The sequence below is a fragment of the Alligator sinensis genome, unplaced genomic scaffold (genome assembly GCF_000455745.1).
Source record: "Alligator sinensis unplaced genomic scaffold, ASM45574v1 scaffold991_1, whole genome shotgun sequence".
Lineage (NCBI taxonomy): Eukaryota > Metazoa > Chordata > Crocodylia > Alligatoridae > Alligator > Alligator sinensis.
Window position 1 is genome coordinate 757,321 of NW_005842335.1, and position 24,573 is coordinate 781,893.

Consider the following 24,573-nt stretch of genomic DNA (forward strand, 5'->3'; position numbering starts at 1 on the left):
TAACTGCAGCTTATCTTCAAGTGTGACCGCGCTCTCCCATAGCTTGGTGCTATCTGCGCACTTGGCCAGTGAGCTCTTCACCCCCACATCCAAATCATTAATGAAGCTGTTGAAAAGTACAGGACTGAGCACCAGCTCCTGCGGGACACTGCTGCCCACTTCTCGCCAGGATGATGCAGATCCGTTGACTACGACTCTCTGGGTCCTATCTTGCAACCAGTTTCTCACTCACCTGACTGTCTCGGAGTTAAGCCCACAATTTAAGCCTCCAATTTTCTCGCGAGGACATCGTGGGCATTTTGGAAATCTAGGTCTACAACGTCAACCTGCTCTCTCATGTCCAGGTGGCGAGTTACTCAGACTCATATCTGTCTGCAGCATGGTTGCCTATTCATTGGAAACTGGAATGAAACCACTGACTGTTTTCACCTGCTATACCAGGTGAAACTAGTGGGGTCGGACTCGATGATCTATTGAGGTCCCTTCCGACCCTAAATCTATGAACCACACCAAAACCAGCTATAACGACCTTCATCGCTCCTGATCTGAAATGGACCAGAGCCACTACCCTTGGTGAAAGGATCTAAAGGCCACTGATAATTTCCTGACTCACCTTGTCTTTATTAAATCGTTAAAAAAACCTCACACTTCCAATCATTCAGATGTCATCCATCTGGGGTTTCTTCTCCATCTTTTCCTTACAAGATCAAATAATTTATAAAGCCATCACTACTTTTCCCCAAAGGACTAAGTCTTGACAACCCTTGGCCCGCGGCAGGTTTGCAAGTATAGCAGTATGCTTACAAACTGCTCTTCTTTCATAAACAGAGCTGCTGTTGTGTGTCAAGCTTGTTACCACAATGAGGATTGTTTAGTAGCTGTCAATACTGTAATCTGATTTATACAAGCTGCGTTCTTTCCTTCCCTGCCCATAAATGAGTGCTAACAAGTTCTGAATCTCAACTAACTCTCGCACTTCAAGAGGGATGCGGATAACCTGGAGAGGGTCCAGAGAAGGGCCACTCATATGGTTAAGGGCTTGCAGACCAAGCCCTACGAGGAGAGACTGGGGCACCTGGACCTCTTCAGCCTCCGCAAGAGAAGGTTGAGAGGCGACCTTGTGGCTGCCTAGAAGTTCATCACGGGGGCACAGAAGGGAATTGGTGAGGTTTTATTCACCAAGGCGCCCCTGGGGGTTACAAGAAATAATGGCCATAAGCTAGCAGAGAGCAGATTTAGATTAGACATTAGGAAGAACTTCTTCACAGTTCGAGTGGCCAAGGTCTGGAACGGGCTCCCAAGGGAGGTGGTGCTCTCCCCTACCTTGGGGGTCTTCAAGAGGAGGTTGGATATGCATCTAGCTGGGGTCATCTAGACCCAGCTCTCTTTCCTGCCTATGCAGGGGGTCGGACTCGATGATCTATTGAGGTCCCTTCTGACCTGAACATCTATGAATCTATGAATAATCCCAAATTGCAGGATAACTGCAATGAAAGCACGTCAGCTTCATTGGTGAGGTTGGGGATGGAGTTGAGACAATGCAAAACGGCACTTCTGTTTTATTTTTTAAACTGTTTGTATCTGGTGGTGCTGACTGTGTGATGAACAGTTACATTCTACCTAGGAATAAGTTCTCAAGTTAATTTTTGTAAATGAATGACATTTTAGTTAATCTGTAAAAAAAAAAAAAAAAAAGTGAATTTGTTTGCATGCAGTAAAAAGATCACTAATACTGCACAGCAATGTGTCTTTAAATAAAAACTGAGTTTATGCAAATGTCCCAGCCTAGAGATCATAGAAAACGAGGGTTGAAGGGAGCTCAGGAGGTCACATCTAGTCCAGCCCCCTGCTCCAAGCAGGACCAGCCCCAACTACATCATCCCAGCCAAGGCTTTGTCTACCTGGGTCTTAAAAACCTCCAAGGATGGAGACTGAACCACCTCTCTGGGTAACCTATTCCAGTGTTTTACTACCCTCCTAGTGAGAAAGTTTTTCCCAATATCCAACCTCAGCTTCCCTTGCTGCAACTTGAGCCCATTGCTCCTTGTCCTGTCGTCTGCCCCCACTGAGAACAGGAGGTACAGAACAACAGCCAGTCTTTAGCTGGAGATGAAGGTCAGGCTACCCCAAGTGATTTTCAAGAGCTGATCTTGAAACCTGTTTAGACCCTGGAGAATTTCTGTAGTGCACACGGGGAGAAGTTAGATTTTGTTCTCCGAGATGAAGCTGTCATGCTACAAGCATGTGAATTTTGTTATATCTGACCTTCTTGACCCAAATGTCATTACTTATGGCTTCAAAATTCTCTTACCACGACACGCTGCCGGTGATGTGACAATTATGTGGCATTGTGATTTGATGCATCCTGGAAAAGGTCTTGCTGATTATCAAGTTTACTTATAGGAGTGTATGGAGAACCGACCCAAGCCCTCAATACTCAGTAAAGGGCGCCTCCTAGAATATGAATCAACCTTGTCAAAACTTCATAAAAACCGGAGCCAGCATGAAGGTGTGTGATTTTGGGAAAGATGCTGGATTTTCCCATCATACGGTTGATGCAGATGGGAAACAGGGACAGGAGCAAGAGCATCAGTAAAGAGACAGATTTTGCCTCTGAGCTAACATTTCCTAGGTCAATACAGGCCAATATTATTTTCCCTCTGATAAATAAAGGGACCATCCAGTCTGTCAATATATGGCTGTTCTTCCATTCTTAAGTCCAGCTTTTTAATGATTATTTTTAAGGGCATTTGCTGTGAAAAATATATTACAAGGAGACGAAGTTCAGAAATGTTCTAGTTATCAGCAGAACATGATTGGATCACCCAACCATAGCGTAAGCTGATCATAATCCACACCCTACCCTTCTTCCCTTCTCCGACCTGGAGAAACTGTAGTAGCAAGAAGAATTTCTTTGCTGCAAAACGCTCAGTTCTTGACCTTTCTGCCAATGCTGCCAAGTGGCAAAGATGGATTTTGTGACATGGACATCTGTCCGCTAGGAACCAGACTGAGAGTCACTCATTCAATTCACATACATCAGTGAACAACCCTCTGGTGATAGCAGCTTTCAGCCATGAGCAGCTTACACCAAATTCAAGCCAGCAGCCTATCAAGAATCACATCTAACCTTTGCTGCACTGCTGCCTACGTGGAAGACATTGCTGTCCCAAACCCCTTACGTTAGCTCATCAAAATATAAACTACTGTGTCTAAAATGATCTATACGTGCAAAACAAGGGAACTCACCAGAATGAGATAGACCTCAGCGGTTCCTGTTTGCGCTCCGTCAACATACAGAAAAGGAGGGGATACCTGACAAAAAAGAAAAGATGTCACATTTAAAAGTGAAAATAAGGGAGCCAGTGGGAGATCACTGAGGCCCAGAGCTCAGGAGGATTAAAAAAAATGCTTAGATGGACAACGGGAACATCCACAATGAGATTAGGCAGGGTTAGCAGTATTAAAGGAAGCCTTCAAGCTTTGGGGAACCCCCCCCAAACCAACCAAATAAGAAAGCCCCTACTAGCTCATGAAGCAGAAGGCAAGGCAGGGGGGCACCTTAGAGACTAACTCATTCAGGGAGACATGAGCTTTCACAGGCAACCTACATCATCAGATGCATTGCACTGTTGACTCGTATTTGGCTTGTGCCACAACCCCCAGCTCCTTTTCTGTGACCTGTCCAGCCCTTGTTTATTATATGATGCATGCTACAGCGTGCACCTGGGACGCAAGCATCTCGGAGTAAAGGAAAAACCCTTTCATGTGGATGTCAAGAGCTGATACCCCTATGCCGATGTAGAGATCCAATAACGCATAGGAATGGCATTGCCAAACACCCATTGAACTCCCTTTTCCCCATGCACCCTGAATTCAGCTTTTGAAAACCTGAAGCAGCAGTAAATCTTTCTAACTGTTAGGGGTTCATTTTGCTAAAGCATTATCCATCTTAGCATCATGTCTGATTTCTGAATGAGATTGACTCAGTCAGTAGGAGCAGGCCTATAACTTATACTGCTTCTCATTTCCTGAAGCGCTGGAATTGTGCTTCTCCCTAATGTTATTTTATTAAGATGTGATTTGTCATCATATTGCTGAAAACAAGATAAAATGCAGGGTAATTAAATTTCTTATTTAACTCGATGAGCATCTGCTTTCTGTAGTCATATTTTTTAAGCAGCACCTTTGTAGTAGTTACTCAGTCTCTGGTCATAATAATATTTGTTATGATCAAAACAGGCAAATAAAGTACCAGAAATAAGTAACCACATGTTATGGCATCTAGTACCATATAATTTATAATAATACATGTATTCAACAGCTTCTACCCCAAGTTTCCAACAAGGCTTTACAATGCCCTGATCTTTCAAACAGCTACGACAATGCATGATACCCGCTGCTACAAGCAGTCCTTTTGACATCAATGAGATGGACCAATAGCAGTAGGAAGCACATGTGACAGCAGGATCTGGCCCGTTCTTCACAGATATACAAACTCAGGTTCCCTTTGCTGACATCTTAATGAGCAGACTTGGATTTCTGGTGAACGGGAACGGTGAAAATTTCTGACTGAGCACATCATTTTATTCAAGGGACAAGCTTAAGCATAGGCTTAACCCCCAAGATGTGCTAATAACCAATTGAAGTCCTTGGGATACTAGAACATGTTCAAAATTGAACTCATGCTTAAGCGCTTTGCTTGAGAGGTGGATAAGTGCTGAGCCATAGCACTGTGCTGTTGCTTCACTGCTGACCACAGGGAGGACAGCCACATACCGGGTCCTCCTTTATTATTAGTGAAGCATCGACTGCTTGCTTACTGCTGTACAAATCGCAGCAGAGGTGGGCACGTTTCATGGATGAAGTATATCAGTCACTAGCTTTAGTTCTGGAAGAGCCTTTGTAGCAGGCTTCACCTACTGCCAGTCGGCGAAGCCCCACGGATAGTTCATCTTCTGGAGCAGACCCTTGGGCACTAACACTGTTTGGATCACACACAGTATTAGTGACTGCCATGTTCTTCTCAGGGCTCTTTACTTCTCCCTTTCTCTGTGACACTCCCCATATCAGCTCTCCCCTAACAGTCACAAAACTGTCTCCTTCTCTGTTTCCTATCCTGACTATTGATTCACCCCACTCTGCTTGACTTATAACTGCCCTGCATGCTCAGCATGTCTGGAGAGTGCTTTGAGATCCTCCAATGAGAAACACTACTGCTGTGCAATGCAGAAGCACTATTAATATTGCATTGATGGTTAATTATTTAGTGTAGGTGACCTTTGAGGCTGCTGCCTAAAGGACTTCTCTGGATAGCTGGGTGATGGGCCCTGATTATCTGGGTCTTTCCCACCCCAAGAAGACTAAACTGCAACAGGCCGGGGCTATGGCCAGAATTTAATCAATAGGAGCCTCAAGTTGGGCTCAAAAGGTCAAGACTTCAGCAATAGATAAGTTGTTTGAGCTTGAAAATGAGGCCCCTAATATAAGATAGATTCGGGAACCCAACTTTTAAATTTTTTTCAAGATATTGGTCTATCCTTTCACCAGTGGTGCAACACATAACAGCTAAGAGACTGGTTTTACAGCACCAGTGCAACAAAAGCATAGCAGCACAAAGATCACTGTGTGCTGTGTGGGCTGCAGTTCTCAGCTGAAAGTGCAAGTAGGAACCTTGTTGAGGCAGGTGGAAGCTGGAAAAGAGAGGCTGTACTCTTTTTGAGGGGTTATACTGTAAGCAGAAGCAGGAAGATTTCTGTGCGCTAGAAAGATCCAGGATACTATAGTGTCTTCAAAAAGGAGGGGGCAGCCCATTTTCTTTTCATTGGGTGGTGCAATGTCTGGAAGAATTGTCTACCAAGACAGCTGTCAGTGTGGAGGAAGAGAGAGAGAGAGAGAAAGAGAGATCAACAGCCCTGTGCATATAAAGTACTGACAGCAAGCTGCAGGAAAAGCTGCATGGCTCTCCCAGTTCAGGGTATTGGGATTCGTCAAATCTATTGTGCGTTCGGTGCTCAGCATCTGGTGGTACAAGAGAGATGGAGACAACGGGGAAGAATTTGGAGAAGACCAACAAGAACGGGTGTAGCCAGAGGGAAGTGAGTTAGGGGAGACAGGTCTGAGCCGCTATGTTCAGCTTCAGATCAAAATCCCCAACTTCCTCAACAATTCGGGCTACTGGGGTTTGACACCCTGGTTCCACCCCTTCAGGAAATGGGCCCGAAACGCAGATCCAAGCATGACTCTGAAGGCTGTGGGATGAGGAGTGTAGGCTGCTGACCCACTTAACAGTCCAAGAAACCCTAATGTCACTCTGAGAGCCTGGAGCAAACCCTTTCCATCAGGACTCAGCTTATTATCTGAGCACAGAACAAAGCTATTCCCTCAACCAAAGCAGGGCCCCAAGAGGCCTTTCCTTTTCCAGCTCTTCCCCTAGTCCCAAGGGCTAATAAAGCTCTCCTCCTCCCTTTCCCCGAGTGATTCACTGTAAATCACTTGATCAGTCTCTGCTGGGAGATAGCTGGTCTGGGGACATGAGGCTGGGTCCAGCTCTCCTTAAAGGTTCAGGGAAAGCTTCAGCTCAACGGTTGCAGTCTGGGCCTATATTTATCTGTGAAAAAAGAGAAAACGTACAAATCTGAGTAACAGGATTAAATATTAACCAATTAACTAGTCTATGCTGCAGTCAAGGGCAGACATACCTAGGATGGCCCTAAACTAGCTCGCTCAGGGGCCGATAACAGTAGATGGAGCTCGGGGGGGGGGGCGTAAAATGAGTACCCATCAGTCATACTCTCACTCCTCGAGGTAGAAAGTTTAAAGATACAAAATTATGCAAGGATCACCTAGTCCAACTTGTAGGTCCACCTGAGTGACCTACAGTCAGAAGAGTGACTGCCTCATTGGCATGCTCTAGGAGGAAATGTGAGGATTGTCTCCGAGTATCTCAAAGGTGCAAAAGAGGGGAGTCTTCAAGGTTGTTTCAGGGCAAGGGACAAAATGAGCGAAGGAAGGTTTAGGCAGGACATCACAGAGAATATCCAAGATCAGTTAATGATGTAACGTAGGAAGCTGTGGCAAGACTTCTTTAGGTCTCATCATCATGGCTGAGCTGACGCATGGGAATCAAAGATCAGTTAGATTGCAGAACAGCCCTAAAATCACAAGTCCCTCCGATTTCAGAGAAAGGAGAATCCTCTTTAGCCACTAATAGCACAGGACCTCTGATACACAGCTCACCGCTTCTGATTTCACCTGGCAGAGGGCAGCCGTGACACAGTTATATCAGCCAGCTCACTGTATGAAAGCAGGAGTGTAAGGACATTAGCTGCGTGTTAGCTGGCACACCTGCATGTGTACACAGTGGTGCATGTGTGTGAACTCACCTGTGTCTCTGTGTGCATATCAGCATGTGTGCAGAAAGGTGGGGTGTACAATGCTGCGTGTATGTGTCTGTGCATTTTGTGTGTGTTTTTATCCAATGAATGTGCGCGCATGCATAGAACGTGTGTGTGTGTGTGTGTGTGTGTGCATGTGCTATCCAGGTTGTAGCTGGATTGGTCTAGAGGAAAGGGCAATCGGGACTTTTGGTAGCGGTGTGATATCTTACAAGATTTTTGCAAAAAAAAGTCTTTAATTGCAAGCTTTCAGGCACAAAAATCCTTCAACAGGCATCAGAGAAAAGATTGTAAAAGTGCTTCTGGGCAGAAATGTGTGTGCATGCACGTGTGTGTGTATGCATGTGCATGCATGTGTATATATGTGTGTGCGTGCATGTGCGTATGTGCATGTGTGTATATATGCATGTGTGTGCGCACGCATGTATATGTGCGTGCATATGCACGTGTGTATGCACGTGCGTGTGTATGTGTGTGCTTACACATATGTGCATGCATGAGTATGTGTGTGCGTGTGTATATGTGTGCGTGCATGTGTGTGCACACACGTATATGTGTGTGTGCACGTGTGTGCATGTATATGTGTGCGTGTGTGTGCACACCCTCTCTGCTAGAGGGACAAGTCACACGCTTACCCGTTGTGTTATCCGGCTTCGGCCTGCCCCTGCTTTTCTCTGCCTCATGGCAATCTCAGCTTTTTAATCAGGAAGTAATTTGGGGACGACCTTCTTCATTCGGAGGAGCAGAGAGAGGGTCGAAGAAGCACTAGCTCACGGCGCTGTCAGCGGCCCCATATCCCACGGCGCTGAGAGGCTGGGGAACGATGGGCCTCGACTTACCCTCCCTGCATTATACCCAATGTGGCTTCCACCGCCCGGCGGGCCCCACCACATCCCCCCCTCCTTGGCAGCCTCTTATTCCCAGTGCAACCAGCTTTGCTCTGTGTGTGTGTGTGGGGGGGTGTGTGGGGGGGGTGCATCCCATCATAATATTGCTGGGGGGGGGTCACTGGGCAGGGCAGGCCCATGAGCAGAACCCATCTCGACAACAAAAAAACTACAGCTCCCAGCATGCGCCGGGCCTCCCGGCATGCCACGCGCGCGCCGGCTCCTCCCCGGAGGCGCTGTCGGCGCGGTGCCTCCTGGGAGTTGTAGTCCGCGCGGCTGCGCGCCATCAGCGGCGGGGACTGAGCCCCACTGGGCCTCCATCAAGGTGGGGGAGGGGGGCGTCATTTTTTTAGGAGAGGGGTCAAGGGTGGTGACCCCTGAATGGGGGGGAGGGGGCGCGTACTGCTCCCTTTGGCCGAGCGGGGTGCCCCTGGTTTTGAGGCCTCTGTTTCCATCTCCTGGGGCCGTGAGGGGCTAACGGGTGCATCGCGGTTGTGTGCGCGCGCGGAGGGGGGAGGGATGCACAGAGCAGGAAATAAAAGCCTTCTGAGGGGCACGGATAAAAATTGCCTATTTTTACTTTTCCTTTATTTTTTTTTTAAATTTATTTTTAGTTTTTAAAGGCGCCCGCATCCTGAATTCCCCTCAGGCGTGGAAGATGTCCTCCGGCCTCACGGAAGAGCAGAAACGACGGATCGAGGAGAACAGGCAGAAGGCGCTGGCCCGGAGAGCGGAGCGGCGAGCGGCACCGGGGGAGGGGGGCCGTCCAGCCTCTCAGCGCCTGGATCCAGCAAGCCTGCAGCAAGATGGCCGGCGTGTCGGGTCGTGTCACCAGCCCCCCGGCGGCCAGGGCCAGCAGAAGGACGGCGTTGAGAAAGGGCCGAGTCCCGTGGACGCACATCCGCCGGCGGCTGGTTTGTGCGGAGTGCAACCGAATAATTACCCGCAGGGCTCGAACCAAGCAGGCGCCACGAGGCCGTTCCCGCCAGCGGATGCCTGGAGCCATCCTCACCCGCCGCACTCGGGAGCGCAGCATCAGCAAGCGCCGCAGCAGCCGAAGTACTATTTGGCGAGCAAAAACCCCACAGAAGCCTCGTGCCCTCGATTTGCAGACGGCGAGCGCACTGATGCGCACTGTCGGACCGAATACACGCCGCTGCCAAGCGACTCGATGCTGACGGATGCCGGCAGGCCCCCATGCGGACCCTGCCCCGAGACGTGTGGTGGCAGCAGCGTGTCTCATTTCTACAGCACGGTGCAGCCCTTTGCCCCATTGAAAGAGGCTAAGGTGCAGAAAAGGGACAGCTCTGCCGTTCACAGCAAAGCACGCTGTGCTCTCAAAGGGAGGTGCGTGAGACACGGCGAAGACCGCTTCCAGGTTGAAGTGGGTTACAGCGCAGAGCTCATTGCCATGTTTAAGACCGTACCTAGCAGAAGTTACGGTAAGAGTTCTCACGCCCCGTGTTAAGGTTGGGTTTATGTCTGCGTCGTTATGTCGGATCTTGGTCTTTTGAGCAACTGTGCCTATATTTCCTGTTTATACAGGAAATGCAGCCTTTGGCCTGATGGAGCATGGCGATAATTTCATAGATTTCATAGACATCAGGGCTGGAAGGGACCTCGGAAGATCATCGAGTCCAGCCCCCTGCCCAAAGGGCAGGAAGTCAGCTGGGGTCATAGGATCCCAGCAAGATAAGCATCCAGTTTGCTCTTGATAAGCATCCAGTTTGCTCTTGAATAATGTTACATATCGTTTTGATTGCGGATGTGAAAAATAAGGCAGACGAAGCTGCAGAAGAATGCAAGGAGTAAATTGCTCACATGGCTGTTTTCCTAAGTCATCCGAGTTGAAACCCCTGGCTTTTTGAAAAGGACCCTGAGATTTTAGTGACTCCAGGCAGTCCGAACTTTTCAGGAGGGCTGTTGGGGATGCAGTAATGGTTAGTCGGTTTTAGTTGCCTTGGAGCAGGCTAATAGCCGCGGCTCTCACCAGTACCAGCCCAACAATATAGTCTCCAGCTGTCCTGTGCACTAAAAGGAGAATCTAGATGTCCTTATGTGTGGTGTCTCCCCAATCTTAATTTGCAAAATCCTCTGTCCTTGTCGCACTCTGCTCCTTTCTGGGATTTACGTCCTCATTTTTATGGATGTATAGGTTTTGTTGCCCCGGTGCTTAGTCCTTCTGGAGTTGTATTTCTGGTTGTCCCACTTTTTTATTATCTAGGAACAGTAGTCTTGTGTGAAGAGTCTGCAAGGATAGATCGGATTGCCTTTTGCCTGGTATTTTAATATTTAACATGTAGTCATTTTTCCCATCCACAAATGACTCAAAATCTGTCCTTTTTCAGATCCGGCGACGAAGATGTGGAATTTTAGCCTGGAAGACTACTGCCATCTCAGTAAGTCAGAGAACTGTTGAGTGATAAGCAGGATCAAAGACTTTGTCTCCTGCTTATATGATTATTGTTTGCTGTATTATTTCTTGGAGCAATAGAGAGGCAAAGCTGTTCAAACAGGAGACCTGTTTTTCCGGCATCAGGCTTATGAGATTCTGCTGTGAATCGCAGTAGTTGGTCAGAATTAACTGAGGTTTGAGGTGTTATCTAAATGCCAAACAGAATTTTTTTTCTCAATCGCTAACTGAATATTTCAGAAGCTAACAAACTACACTCTAGGCAAAAATGGCTCGGTTCATAAAAGTACTTCCTGCGAGGCCATGTGGAGAAACTGAAAATGTTCCAGAAGTGCAGCTGGCTAATACTGTATTGAGAAATTGAATCCAATACTATTTCTTGAACTGTAAAAAAAAAAAAAAAAAAAAAAAAAAAGATGTTGGTTTCTTGATATATTTTTTTTGTTCATTTTCCTATTATTTGGGTGGGTGGAAAGTGAATTATTGTGGTCCCCTGGGCTTTCTGTTAAGCTGCCAGTGCGGTTGGTTGCCTTGGTATGTGGAATATCAGGCATGAGGTTTTTTTTCGTTCTGGACCAGGGGAGATAAGGAACAGTTACAAAGATGACATATTTCAAGTGGGCTGTTCAATGCAAGCAGCACCGACTTCAAGAAAAGCAGTGTGAACAGTTAGGCCAATGCTGGGCGTTTTACAAACTCCACCCCTTAGGCCTGATTTCAGCTTCCCACTGTCTCACCAGGTATTTGTTACATGCTGCCTCTTTCTTCCCTGAAGGTATTTAAGAAACAGAAGAGTCCCTGCTCCAAAGAGTTTACAGTCTAAGTAGGCAACTTGTAGCTGCCATGTCAATGTTTTTAAAATATCCTCTCAAATAATTCTAAAGTGTGAGCTCATCGCTGAAGACACATGGTGACAAGCATCTGGTGTTAGCAGAATCAGAAGATGCTTGCAAAAATATCCTGAGAGTTGCAAACACTGTGGTTAAAGGGACTAGTGAGTTGAAATCCAAGTAATTTTTTTAAATTTAAGCTTGATGCCGGGTTTTACAAGCCCCTGATGCAAGTTTCTTTGGCTTTACAATTACATCTTCCTCTATTAAAAAAACAAGAGAAAACACTGCTTCCTGTATATTGTGAAAACACAATCAAGTGGAGAAACTGCAGTGTTCCACCTGCCTCTTCACAGAACTAATAAGCTAAACAGAGAGAGACTTTTCTCTAATGGCTTTTAGTTATGGCTGTCCTAAGGCTAGAATTTAACAACATTTGGCAAAACAAAACCCATGCACACCTAGAAATGTAATTTTTTTTTAAAGGTTGTTTCAGTTTCTGGGGTATAGGTTGTAGCCGTGTTGGTTTAAGGACATAAGCAGACAAGGTTCTTTGGGTAAATCTGATATTTCTGTACACTTATCTGTTTATAAGCCTCATTTCTTGTTCAGTACTTCTGAATCTTTCCTTTTGGGTTGAAATTTTAACCTCAATCTAGAGGCATCTTGGGGAGGGGAAGAGGAAATCCTTTTGGCCCACTTCTGCACCCTGATGGCCTGTCCCTGAAGCAGGGGAGCAGGGCTGGTTGTGTTACCAATTTCTACTCAGGACTGTTCCCTGGACTGCTTGTCTCCTATCTCTCTTCATCACAGAGCATCCCGTGCCTTTTAGCGGGTCTGAAATTAGCTCCTGCCTTTTTTTGTCTTTCAGAATCTCATACTTTACCCAACTCTTCATTTTCGTTGCCATGACTTTCATTCTTTCCTCTCTAGTGAAAGAAGTAAAGGAACTTTCCTCGGTGACTTTGGCACCGTTGGAAGGGACGGACGCAGCCAGCCAGGTCCCATTTTCTAATTCTATCACCACCAGCCCTACACTAAAAACCCTCTTGAAGACATGCAGTGGCTGGCAGAAACCCTCTGCCATCGTCAAGGGCAAGTGCGTGCTGATTTCGCGGTCCCGGTTTGAGGTTGACATTGGATATGATGCAGAAATGATTGGGGTGTTTAAACAGATGGGTTCCAGGAATTACGGTGAGTCCATGGCTTGTAGGCTGCATTACTGTAATGGCATCGTTGGTGCCGACAACATTTATTCATGTTTCTGAAGTACCTTGGGGTATAAAGTTGATGAAGTGCTATGCAAGTGGCAGCCTGCTCTGAATGCAGGTGGAAACATTCCCTTTAGGTTAGGGTTTGGATCTCTGTTGGGATAATGGTGGGATATCTCCATACTGTCCCTAGCAGTTTGCTCCATGCCAGTGCAAATGACTTCTTGTCATGTCCAGAGGTAAATACCACAGAAAACCTCTTGGAGCTTGACTGAAGTGTCAGAGAGGTGAGTTAAAAAAAAAAAAATCAGTCTGTGCCTGATCTGACTCGTCTTCCTGGCTGTTTGCAGCAGATCAGCTTTACCTTTACCCTAAACTTACAATGTGGAGGCAATCACGGACAGAACTGCAAGTCCAGTTTGGCTCTCGTGTTGAACTTTGGTTCCTGGAATCAGCAGCCCTTTAGCTACAAGTTATGATACTCTCCCAAGTTCAGCTTGAGGTCTGACTTCCCATTACTCAGAATGTCCTCTTGCCTCTTAAATCTTCCCTAAGCCATTTTTGAAACGAGAGAAGAAGGGAGAAAGAAAAATGCTGGTTAGACAATACAGTTCTGAAATAGAGTGAATTTTCACTACTTCACTTCGTAGCACTAGCAGGACCAGTGTTTTAAAAGTTCTTTCTGACAGCTTTTATTTGTTGTTGTAACCCTTACAGACATGAAGACCAGGAAGTGGAGTTTCCTTCTGGAGGACTATCCCAGACTAAGTGAGAAGCTGCATTTTCCTAACAGGGTCTTTTCACTTGGGAGGGCAGCTAATTCTGATTCTTTTTCTTGGGTTAAGCCTTTCTGATCAGAGTGAACTGAGCTGGTAACCAATGCCTGTGCTAACTCTTTTAGTGCTGCATTACCTAGATATTTGTCTGGATTACACAAACCTGGGACTTTGTAAATGTGCAGTGTTGTTCACAGTAGTCCTCAGAAGCCCAGTCAAGGTGATGGTCCATTGAGCAGTGTGCTGCACAGCTACACATGATGGCATAGTCTCAGCCACTAATAGAATTTCCCTTTGTAATTTTTGTAAAGTGTGCGTGTGGATGTATGTGCGTGTGTGTGGATGTGTGATGATGGTCATGAAAGTAACGTACGTTAGGGGTGGCCTGGAGTTACTGTATCATGATGCTTGAATGAAGTAAACAGCAGCAGAAGAAGAGTTTCCACAGAATTGTAAGCCTGGGTGGGATCTCAAAGGTCATGTGATTCAACCCCCTGCAAGAATGTTATCCCCAAATCACCCCTGACCATTGCTCATCCAGTTTCCCCTTAAAAATCTCCAGTGAAAGAAATTCCATCACTTCCCCAGGCAGTCTTTTGCACTGTCTCACTGTTCTAACAGTATCTAATCTAAATCTACTTGACTTCAATTTAAAGCTGTTGCTTCATGTCCTGACCTCTGCAGCAAGGGAGAACAGTTGTTTTTCCTCTTTATGGCAACCTGTCAGATATTTGAAGTCTGCTACCATGCCCTCCACCCCTGCCCTTAATTGCCTTTTATCAAAGCTAAACCTGCCTAGCTCGCAACCTTTCCTCATACAGCTTGCTTCCCAGCCCCTTTATCAATTTTGTTACCTGCCTCTGGACCTTTTCTAGCTTGTGCACATCCTTCACAAAATGTAGAGCCTAGAACTGCTTCCTGTTCCTCCATTCTCAGATCTGTAGATGAGGTAGGACAGGGGCTGTGCAGAAACTCTAGGTCATGGGATCTCATTTTACTTGTGTTCCCAGTGTCCTCTTCTCCAGCCTGACCCTCCCCTCTTGTGTCAGTCCCTACCGAAGCTGATGCACTGCTACTTGAACCCAGGAGTTTGGTTGTTCTGCCCAAATCCTCAGAGATAGCCCAACACAGGACTTGTGCAGTGCAGAGGGTGTTATGCTGATGAATCACTTAATTGCACTCAGTGATATTTTTATAGGTTGGATTTGCTAAGTTTATAAGTCGATTGATGATTTTTTGAACAGGCAGTGCCACAGCCATGATGTGGGTACTGATCATCCAGCTGGTTTCCTCAGTCTTGTACATTAGCACCAATAATAAAGACTGCCGTTAGAACACAGCTGGTCGGCTCGTAGCTGATGTCTGAGGTAGGCCAGAACTCAGGTCATTTTCCTGTAGCTGTGTTGACTATAGAGTAGATGGGAGTAGATGCTTGTTTGCTGCAGTTAGATGAGCCTGTTGGCTCAGCCAGTTCATGCAAAGCAGCCACTTCCTGCATTATTCATACTTTGTTCAGATGCCCAAATACCAAGGTAATGGGTATTTAATGCTCTCAGTAAAATACATTGGGTAAGAGAGAGTGATTCTGTTTGTCACGAGGCCTTGAGGTGTAACGTTCACTTCTGGGTATAGCCAGGTCTGCAGGATTGTGCCTTTTTCACCTGTGTGGTGCAGAACAAATTCTGACTTGCCAAAGCAAAGTGGAAAATTGCCTTCTTTTAAAAAGATGGATACCCTTTGCAAATAACCTGAGCGCAGCAGCATGCTCCCAGCATGTCTGCTTCTTAGTTATGTGTATTTAGTTAATGTTTGTAAAGTGCTCTGCAGATGAAAAGCACTACATAAGCACTAAATATTATAATTATTGGTTATCATCCCATTCTGTGTGCTGTAAAGGTATAATGTGAGAGGCAAGGATTTCTTAGACTGATACCTTTTCTTGGACCACCTATATAGTTGGGATAAAGATTTTGAATGCAAGATGTTCTTCATCAGGAAGAACGTAGCGTGTTTCATAGTGGAGTGTCTGCATGTTGTGGGGATGGGTTCCTTTAACATGCTGTTAATAACCATGGAGTTGGAAACCAGGAGGTCCAGTGTAGTTTTTGGAACTGGGAGGAGACAGAGCATTGTGTAGGAGCAGATGGCAACCATCAGTCCTCCTGGATCATGGTATATGCATGAGGGCCACCCAGACCTTTGATGCATATGCTTGGGCAGAAATTTTTGGAGGAGTGGAGTCTGTAGAAGCAGATACCTGTGCTGAAACTACATCATAGAGCAGTGATGCTCAGCCAAGGTGCCATCAGACCCTTTGAAGGGTGCCATGAGCTGTGAGAAGGTAAGTGAGATGGGAGGAGATAGGCAGATAAACATGGGCCCAGGCTTGTCGGTGCCTGGCTGCTCCTCCATTGCTCGGCCCTTCTGCAAGGAGGCATGCATTGCAATATATAAATTAGTTTTGAAATTGGGTGCCAATCAATTCACAGAAGTTATGGAAAGGTGCTTGAGACCCCTGCAAAAAATTTGAGAACCACTGGCATGTGGAGAGAACTGCTTCCAAACTGTTGATTGATATAGGGGGACCCATATTGGTTTCAGTGGGAGCTGAGCATATCAGCATCTCATAGGATTGGACCCATCTGCACCAAGAGCCCAATTCTGAAGGGTGCCAAGCAGCTGCTAGAATATACCCAGCTTGCATGATCTCTCAGTTTGTTGGCCTTGTTTGAGTTGAGGGCACTCATCTCAGAAGAAGCATTCAGACAGGCTTTGGGCCCAAGGAAAGGAATGAAGGCTCAAGTAGATGCATCTTTAGGACATAATTTGCATGTGTATTGCTAGAGCGGTGTCAGGCTTCTCATATGTACTTATCTAAGGGGCAGCATTAGCTCTGCACCTCTTCACTTAACCCAGCAAAAATGGCCTTGCTCCTATGTTGTCATCTGCAGCAACATCCTTTTGTCAGGAGGTGTTTCTGGAGACTGTCTCTGCCCAGCCATCTTTTAGTAAAAGGTCACTTTGGAAAGCAAAAGCTTTTGGATTAATCATGCTGGTGGCAGCTGCATTGTAATCACTTTGCCAGTTTTCGTTAGAACAATAGCAAACTGCTGCAATGATGTTAATGTGAAACTTCACTTGTGAGAATGTAACAGGTTTGTGTTATACTTTGAGAGAGAGAAATCTCCTGCTGTTTGAAGAGTTTGGGCTATTTTACAAGCACCAATGGAATTATATTATGTAAATATTTTTCAGAAGTAAGGTTTTTTTTCTTAGGGTACCCAAGGTCCAGTTTGCTACCTCTGCTCTTAGAGATAACTGACATTAAAATAAAAATTTGCATTCTGGAGCTGAATTTGGTGCCTGCACAGCTGCAATGCATAAAATCAGTTAGTGCAAGTTTAAATTTGACTGGCTCGGTTCATTTGTAGAGCTGGAATTATTTTATATTTCCGTAATTTCATATTCTAGTGGCTTAAAAATAAAAAGGTGCTTCTGGAAGCAGTGATGATGTGTGTCTGTGCGTGCCTAGCTTAGTGCTGAAATGTGGTTTTGATGTCTCTGTAAATGGTCAAAGAAAATCCAAAACAAAAATCAATTTAAAAGGTGCACTGGGCAGATCAGAACCAGGAAATGATGATAATATTTATTATTTTTTTTCTTGGAGAAAAAAAGGTTATGTTACTTTGAATTTTTGGGAGAGGGACAGGGTGCTCAAATATGGGTTTCTGAAAATAGAACCCCCACGGCTTATGGTTTTAAAAGATCCTCCCAGGTATTTTTGCACAAACAGTGCAAGCCTAAAAGTTTGTGCTGCAGATCCTTATGAAGTGAGATGCAAGTGAAGTAGGATGCAGACTCGCCCAACACTTGCTTCATACTATGTTACTTTGGGTTTTACTCTTCACTAAATTTACTCTGCAGTGAGCAGTGACCACGTGATACTTCAGGCAGCTTGAGAAAGTTAGCTGCTATTACAGCACCTGGTCGTCAGGTGGTAGAGGATCTAGTTGAGGAAATGGCCACTCTAGAGTGAAATTGAGGATGGTAATGGACAGGTGACGTGTAGGCTCATGGGTGGATCTAGGATTTTGAAAAGGAGGATGCAGATGTAGCAGTGCATCATCACATATAACACAACTCATATTTTTCTCCAGTAAAAGAGAAACTACAAGCTTTGCTAATATGATGGGAGGCTAGCACTATATATTATTCAGTGTAAGATCCAAGCAAAAACCAATATGGTAAGGGTAAGGATGACCAGAATCTGGACTAGACTTCCCAAGGAGGTGGTGCAGTCCCCAACCTTGGGAGTCTTCAAGAGGAGACTGGACAGACATCTTGCTGGGATCATTTGATCTCAGCAGTATTCCTGCCCAGAGCAGGGGGGCTGGACTCAATCTTTTGAGGCGTCTTCCAGCCCTTAATGTCTATGATTCTATGCTTCTATGAAATACAGCTTTATAGGCATATGCACTGATTTGCTAGATTTTATATATAACGTTTAAAAAACGCAACAAACTAGGCAAAAGCCGTCATAAGAAATTATTTTATTAGACCTGTAGTCATTATCATTAAATGTTCATCTCTCATTCAGATTTGTAAAGCAAAATCCAGTCTTCTTGGGCATCTTAACAGTGCATCCAGCACTTAACTCAGGTGTGAAAATGACTGACAATGAATGTTTCTCTGAATTAATATGACCACACCTGAGTTAAGGTTTTTAGCTAGAGCTAAAAACAGTCTGCCGGGCTGTGAAACAGAAGGGAGATATTACCAGGAATAGACCAAATAGAAAAATTGCAGAAGAAAGGATATGTTGATTACTGGAAAATCAAGACCATTAAAAAAGGAGAGAGGTTTGCTAACCCCTGTGGAGTGAAGAGAGATTAGCAGGAACCAGGGAGATGATAATGTGCCATGAAGTCAATCGAGTCCATTAGCACTGCCTGCATAGAAGTGCTGCTGCCCCTCTCAGGTAGTTGGTTTTAATGTTTGCTTAGAGCAGGCATCGAAGGTGTGTGCAGCTGCATCAGTGCAGCCTCCTGGATCCGCCCAGCAATTTTTTTTCCAGAATAAAATTACTTCCAGCGTCCTCGCTTGTATCTTATACTGAACTCTTGTGTTCTCCAGTGTAAATGCTTGTGCGTCTTGTGTTTGCTTAATTTTTCCTCTGGGTTAAATTGAGACTAATCCAGGGTAAACCTGTTGTGTGGCTGCACCTGAATCTAAACACGATAGCTTCAATAGCTTTATCAATTATAATGATAATCGATAAATTATAATAGCTTATAATGATGTCAGTGTATAAAACCTGCATGTGTTTGATTGCATCTCCCCTTCACTACCCTCCAGGCATCACTCATCTTAAGCTCTTCCAGGCAGGAACTGCTCAGGGCACAAACCTTTACTCGGCACCTAACACACTAGATGACCCTGATGGCAGCCTTTGGATGCTGTGACCATGCAAAATATTAAATAATAATCATGTGTCAAATAAAGCAGTTCCTTCTAATCAAGGATGGAAGGTTTATCGATAGCTGGAAGATTTATTGATCTATATCGATAGATGGAAGGTTTATCGATAGCTTCACAGCAGATCAGAAAGTCCTGCACAGCTGCCATAATGGTACAGCATGTCCAGGGATTAAAGCAAGTCTTTCGAAGCCTTACAGTGCACGTGTGTGTCTTGACAAGGATGAGACAGGAAAAGAAACAGGGCTGATTTGAATTACTTTGTATGTTTTAAAATGATGCAACGTGGCATTTATTTCTTAACACCATGATTATGCATCATGCAGACCACCCCTACAGCTCTGTCTCAGCAAAGCAAGAGCCGTGTCCCTGTTAGGAGCTGTGTGATCTTATTTAAAGTAGGTTTCAGAGCGCGGTCATAGTCAAAATGGGTTGAATGGAGCCTCTTCCGTGAAATGCCTATAGGTGGAATTTATGAGCTAGCTTGAAAATTGCTGGCAAAAATTCCTTTCCAACTCTTCCTTGCAGCAGGTGAAACTTTCAGAGAACCTTCCATCCTTGATTAGAAGGAACTGCTTTATTTGACACATGATTATTATTTAATATTTTGCACGGTCACAGCATCCAAAGGCTGCCATCAGGGTCATCTAGTGTGTTAGGTGCTGAGTAAAGGTTTGTGGCCTGAGAAGTTCCTGCCTGGAAGAGCTTAAGATGAGTGATGCCTGGAGGGTAGTGAAGGGGAGATGCAATCAAACACATGCAGGTTTTATACACTGACATCATTATAAAAGGTTCTGGGGCTATGACCCTGTCCAGATTGCGGCATTTCAAATCAGTCATGCTCAGATAATTCATGAGGGAGAACTCTGCTGTGGGTGTCCTTGGCATTTTGTTAAGGCAAAATTCGGAAGCAATGCCACATCAGACCTTCAGCCCCGCAGTATTTAGGGGAGTGTAGCTGCTCAGTCATACAAAAAAGTGTTTGAACATAACACTGCAAGGATAAAATAAATGATTAAAGACTCTCTCTCATAGTGGATGGGAGCTGTGCAGCTGCCAAGCTAGAAGCAGTTAGCTTGGGGGAAAATACCATGCCAAGCAGTTCCTGTGGAATCAGTCTTGACAGCCAGTTCTGCTTGTAGGTGTAGCCCAACATGGTTCTGAAACGAGTTGTAAGTAACTTAGTTGGACCAGCAAGGGCTGGATCAAGCGAGGCTTTCTTGAGGCATGGGAAGCAGAACATTGACAGAGCCAGGATTATCCCCTGGTGTGTGTCCTGCGTATTGTTCTCATTCCAGTAACACGCTGCTGTTGTTTTTTTCAGTGGGAGCCATACAGAGCCTTCCGTCAATAGAGGCAGAGCCGCTACCCAAGCCAGTGATACAGACTTTTGCTGCTCAGCTTGGAGCAACTACCACATGTGCAGCAGACATTCCCGATGCTGACCTGTCAGCGGTGGATTCCAAAATCGTGGCAGGCCTCATGCCCTTCCAGAGAGAAGGCGTCAAGTAGGTCCTGCCCTTGTGGCCCAAAGAGCTAGTTCTGTGCTTATGGCTTATCTTCTGCATTGGTGTGAGGGTGGCGTCATGCATTCAATTTAACACGCAATACAGTTAAAACATGAACAGACTAGCATTCAAGCAGTTTAGGATGTGTTAAGTGCCCTCCTGGCATTGCAAAGTTCCCTTCTAGGCAAGGGTTATGTCCTAGCACGTACTAGCTGTCATAGGTCGCTACTTGCCAGTGATTTGCAACCATTGGAAGTGAACGGATGACAAGGCCCTGAAGCTTTTTTTTTTTTTCTTTCTATGGACTGTATTTCCCCTCAAAGATGAGCCTGGAGGCAAATTTCTCCAAAATCCAGAAGTTTGGGGCTTGAAGCAGATTCCACTTGGTTTTTGAAGAAAAGGTTAATGCAGCCCATGGCACGTTTCTGCCTTGTACCTATCCACAATCCTTCAGAATGACTCAAGAAGGAAATTGTTTTGCTAGGGCACAGTAGAGTATAAAATATTTTCAAGCCTTGTAAAGCTGTCCCATTGGTGCACCTTTGATTTGTCTCTCTGGGCTCAGTAAGTGTACATGCCTCACTTGCTTTTCTTGTAAATCCACCTTGTGTACCCAAGAGCATTGGCAGACTTTATTTTTTTTTTACAAGCTACACAAAAATGTATTGGAGAGCAGGACTGAGCCCAAAGATGACTTGAAACAAGTGACTGTATATAGAGGGAGCAAGTTAATTTTATTTAATATGGGGCCTATATTTCTTAGCTGTATCAAGCAGCACAGTGACACTGCTAAATCTGCAGCAGCTGCTATGAACACTGGGCTGTTAGTAAGGCTGTCCTACCTTGATTGGGGTGAACTGTGGAGCAGAAGGTGAGTGTTTATTGATGAGTACCTTGAAAAGATCACTTTCAGATAACACTGAGGTCCTGGCTAAACTCCCACAGAGTCAAAGTAATTCTGAATTGGACTGAAATGGGTTGTTGATCGTTCTGTTTTACCTCAGCACTGCAGCACCCTGGACTCTGCCTTTGCAAAGATTTGCATGACTATTGCTCATTTGCTGTAATGCTAATAGAAGCAGCTTCTACAGGCTGAAGATTAGAGCTCTGTCTACAGTGTGGGGCAGCAGCAGCTGCTGCTGTGGCTTTAACTACAGCTGCATTGCTGTAGTTAAAGCAGCTTTCGTGCTTTCCATCCAGAAGACTTGCTCTAGCTCACCCAAATGACAGAAGCTGTACTGGTAGAAGCCGCCTTCTGACTACAGAGTAACATCCGGACTGGGGATTGTGCTGGCAAAACAGTGTCAGTTATGGGATGTGATCTTTTCCTATCTCTAGGAGACACAGCTGTGCTGACAACATGAATGTAGTAGGAGCCTAGGTTTGGCTGTCAGAGGCTTCTGTAATGCCCAAGGACACCTGAATAGCTGAAGAGACTGAGGCTTTTTTGCTTTTTAGGTCAATAGGTGGTTCAGTGATGTAATGAAGGAGCAGTCTAAGAATTTGGGCCCAGTGTGATTTCTGCGGACCTGTAAAATGCAGTTCTGCACTGAGAAATGATGTCAGAAACCACCTTCTCTCTTGTCAGCTTTACTCCCTGTATGTAGTTGTGTCTGCCGATTTTTACGGTGCCTATACTTGTGCTCTGTTGCGTTCTAATTGGATTGCATTGGACAGGTTTAAACATGGCCGCTGGGGCTCTTTTAACTAAAGCTTGTCGAATGAGTTTTAGTTAAAGTGTCCTGTGGCCATTTTTAAACACGTGGGGGCTTAATACACTTAATGTTGTGGTGATTTAATTAGAGCGATTCTCTGGGAACCGTTCTAATTAAAAGACCCCCTCCCCCCAGCACGTGTATAGGCACCCCTAGTGACTACAATCAGTTTTACCTCTGTTAACCTTACAAAGCCATCCCTGCTGGAAACAGAGACCTGGGTTTCATTGCCCATTCTATACTCTAAATAGCATCCTCCCCAGTTAGTGAACTGTGTCAAGCAACCGATTGCCCTTCCGCAGGATATTTGGGTAATTGGAGGCCAGTATGGCTGCACAGGTATTGCTGGAGGCTTCATGTGGTCTGTTGGACTTCTACTCTTTGTGACTCTCAAACCAGAGAGACCCCCAGCTTGGCTCAGGCAGAATTTGCAGGCCCTGAGTTGGAGGAGTTGGTTAATCATTCCATTTCCTACTGCACACATGTGGGCTTCACAGATCCCTAAGGAAGTAGGTGCTAACCAGGCCTGCTGGCTCTCTGAGAATAGTGAAGGAATCCATAGATCAGGGAGACTGGAGATGAGAGGGTAGTTCAGAGATGGTCATTGCCAGTTAAGGCATCTGAGCAGGGTAGCATGGGGAAGTCTGTCCTGCTATTGCCTGTACCAGTTCAGGGCAAGAATTTTGCAGGACTGTCCATGAAGCACTGAGTATGTTGTTTTCTTCTTTTGCAGAGCCTGTGGTGTTTCGTAGGCCAGTGGCCTGTAAAGGAAATCTTAAACTGTTTCCCTTTTCCCTTCTTGGCTAATGATCTCCTTTCCCTGTTCTAGACTGGAGATGAATTGTGCTTACCTTGACTAGCAGACAGGGGATGGACTAACCCTTTACCTTGTTATCTTTCAGTTTTGCCATCTCAAGAGAAGGCCGTTTGCTCCTTGCAGATGACATGGGTTTGGGGAAGACCATCCAGGCTATCTGTATTGCTGCCTATTACCAAAAGGAATGGCCTCTACTGGTGGTGACGCCTTCTTCAGTGAGGTTTACCTGGGCTGAGGTACTGCATGTTTGACTAAAGCATTTGAGGCTTCCCTTGCCTTACATGTTAATAGCTTCTGTAGGGGCTGGCCTAAATTGCCACCCAGTTAGAAAGTTATGGGGGAAAAACAGGAAGGACTGAGGTTCGTTACCCTCTGTGCTCATAGGAAATAAGTCCTCTGGCATATACCTTCCAGAGACTAATGGCTGATCCTCATTCTGTGTCCTGGAGGAAGGTTAGGCATAAGCTCTCTGCCAGTAGGTTGCAAAAGGAGAAAAAATCCTCTCTGACCACATGGAATAACCTGGTTACATGTTGTGCATGTGATCCTAAATGGCTGTAGTATGGCATTTGAATCTGAATCGTGCACTTCTTATCACTGGCATCCAAGCAGTTCTCCCCAGTTTTTGAAACCTACTAAAATGGGTTCTGCTCAAGCCTTCATTGATCTAGAATCCCAGGTGCTGGAATTCTCCCTCTTTGTTCAGTACGTTTCTACCTTCACTAATTGTCATTAGTGCCTGTTGATGGTAAAATCTGGTCTCTATCATTAATCTACAAACCCCTCAGAATCCTTTCATTATCACCATTAATCAGGAGTCTGACATAAAGCCATAGTCAGGACCTTGAGATGGGCTGGCCTTGAGGTTTGGAAATGAACATCATTGGAAGAAAGCAGTGCTTCAGGGTTTGTCCATGAACGCAAATTGTAGTGTGATTAGTCCGGTGATTCTCAACCATGGTGCCATGCAATGTTAGCACTCTTATGTATACTACATGGTTCACAAGATAAATCCAGAGATTATAAATAGGAATCCATAATGGCAAAAACATCCTGATCTGTTGTGGTCTTGGAGTTCTTTGCAACAAAAAAATTGCTCTATTATTGCTCTGTAGTCAAAAAACAAGTTAAAATTAAGAGCATTTTGCTCTGGCATTTTCCAATGGATGCTTTGAATCTAAAAAAGGTTGAGAACTACTGGATTCATGGGTTTTGAGATGACATTGGCACGTTCTTTCCTTACCTGTAAAGTGTTCGTTAATAGGAGAAGAACAGCAAGAGGACTCAGGTTCTCATGTTAATAGAAGCTTCATGCTTGAGGAAGTAGAATTCTTTTTCAAGTAGAGCACTAGATTTATGCCCAGGGGGGTGAGTTGGTTGTTTTTGGAGTGTGATAAAACCTGATTACCAAAGCAATTTGCCCCATTTTTTTTTATTACTGTCGTTACAACAAAGCACTGGACACTTTAACAATAGAGGCAACAGGTAGGTTTTTAGCTGAGCATTTGAACGAGGGGGTAATACTACATACGTTTGTGAGTAGA

The 24,573-nt window shown here is 45.2% G+C and overlaps 1 protein-coding gene across 2 annotated transcripts in view; it reads left to right on the plus strand.

Annotated features, from left to right (window-relative positions):
• Nucleotides 1-8,529: 8,529 nt before the first annotated feature.
• SMARCAL1 (SWI/SNF related, matrix associated, actin dependent regulator of chromatin, subfamily a like 1) overlaps nucleotides 8,530-24,573 on the plus strand; it is a 57,569-nt gene continuing 41,525 nt past the window's right edge. For both annotated transcript variants that reach the window (XM_006028689.3, XM_006028690.3), the window contains exons 1-7: nucleotides 8,530-8,609; nucleotides 8,899-9,726; nucleotides 10,633-10,683; nucleotides 12,461-12,721; nucleotides 13,456-13,506; nucleotides 20,314-20,497; nucleotides 23,115-23,265. In XM_006028689.3, the coding sequence (XP_006028751.1) occupies nucleotides 8,943-9,726; nucleotides 10,633-10,683; nucleotides 12,461-12,721; nucleotides 13,456-13,506; nucleotides 20,314-20,497; nucleotides 23,115-23,265 (1,482 nt within the window). In that variant the 5' untranslated portion in view covers nucleotides 8,530-8,609; nucleotides 8,899-8,942. The remainder of the gene's footprint in view (nucleotides 8,610-8,898; nucleotides 9,727-10,632; nucleotides 10,684-12,460; nucleotides 12,722-13,455; nucleotides 13,507-20,313; nucleotides 20,498-23,114; nucleotides 23,266-24,573) is intronic.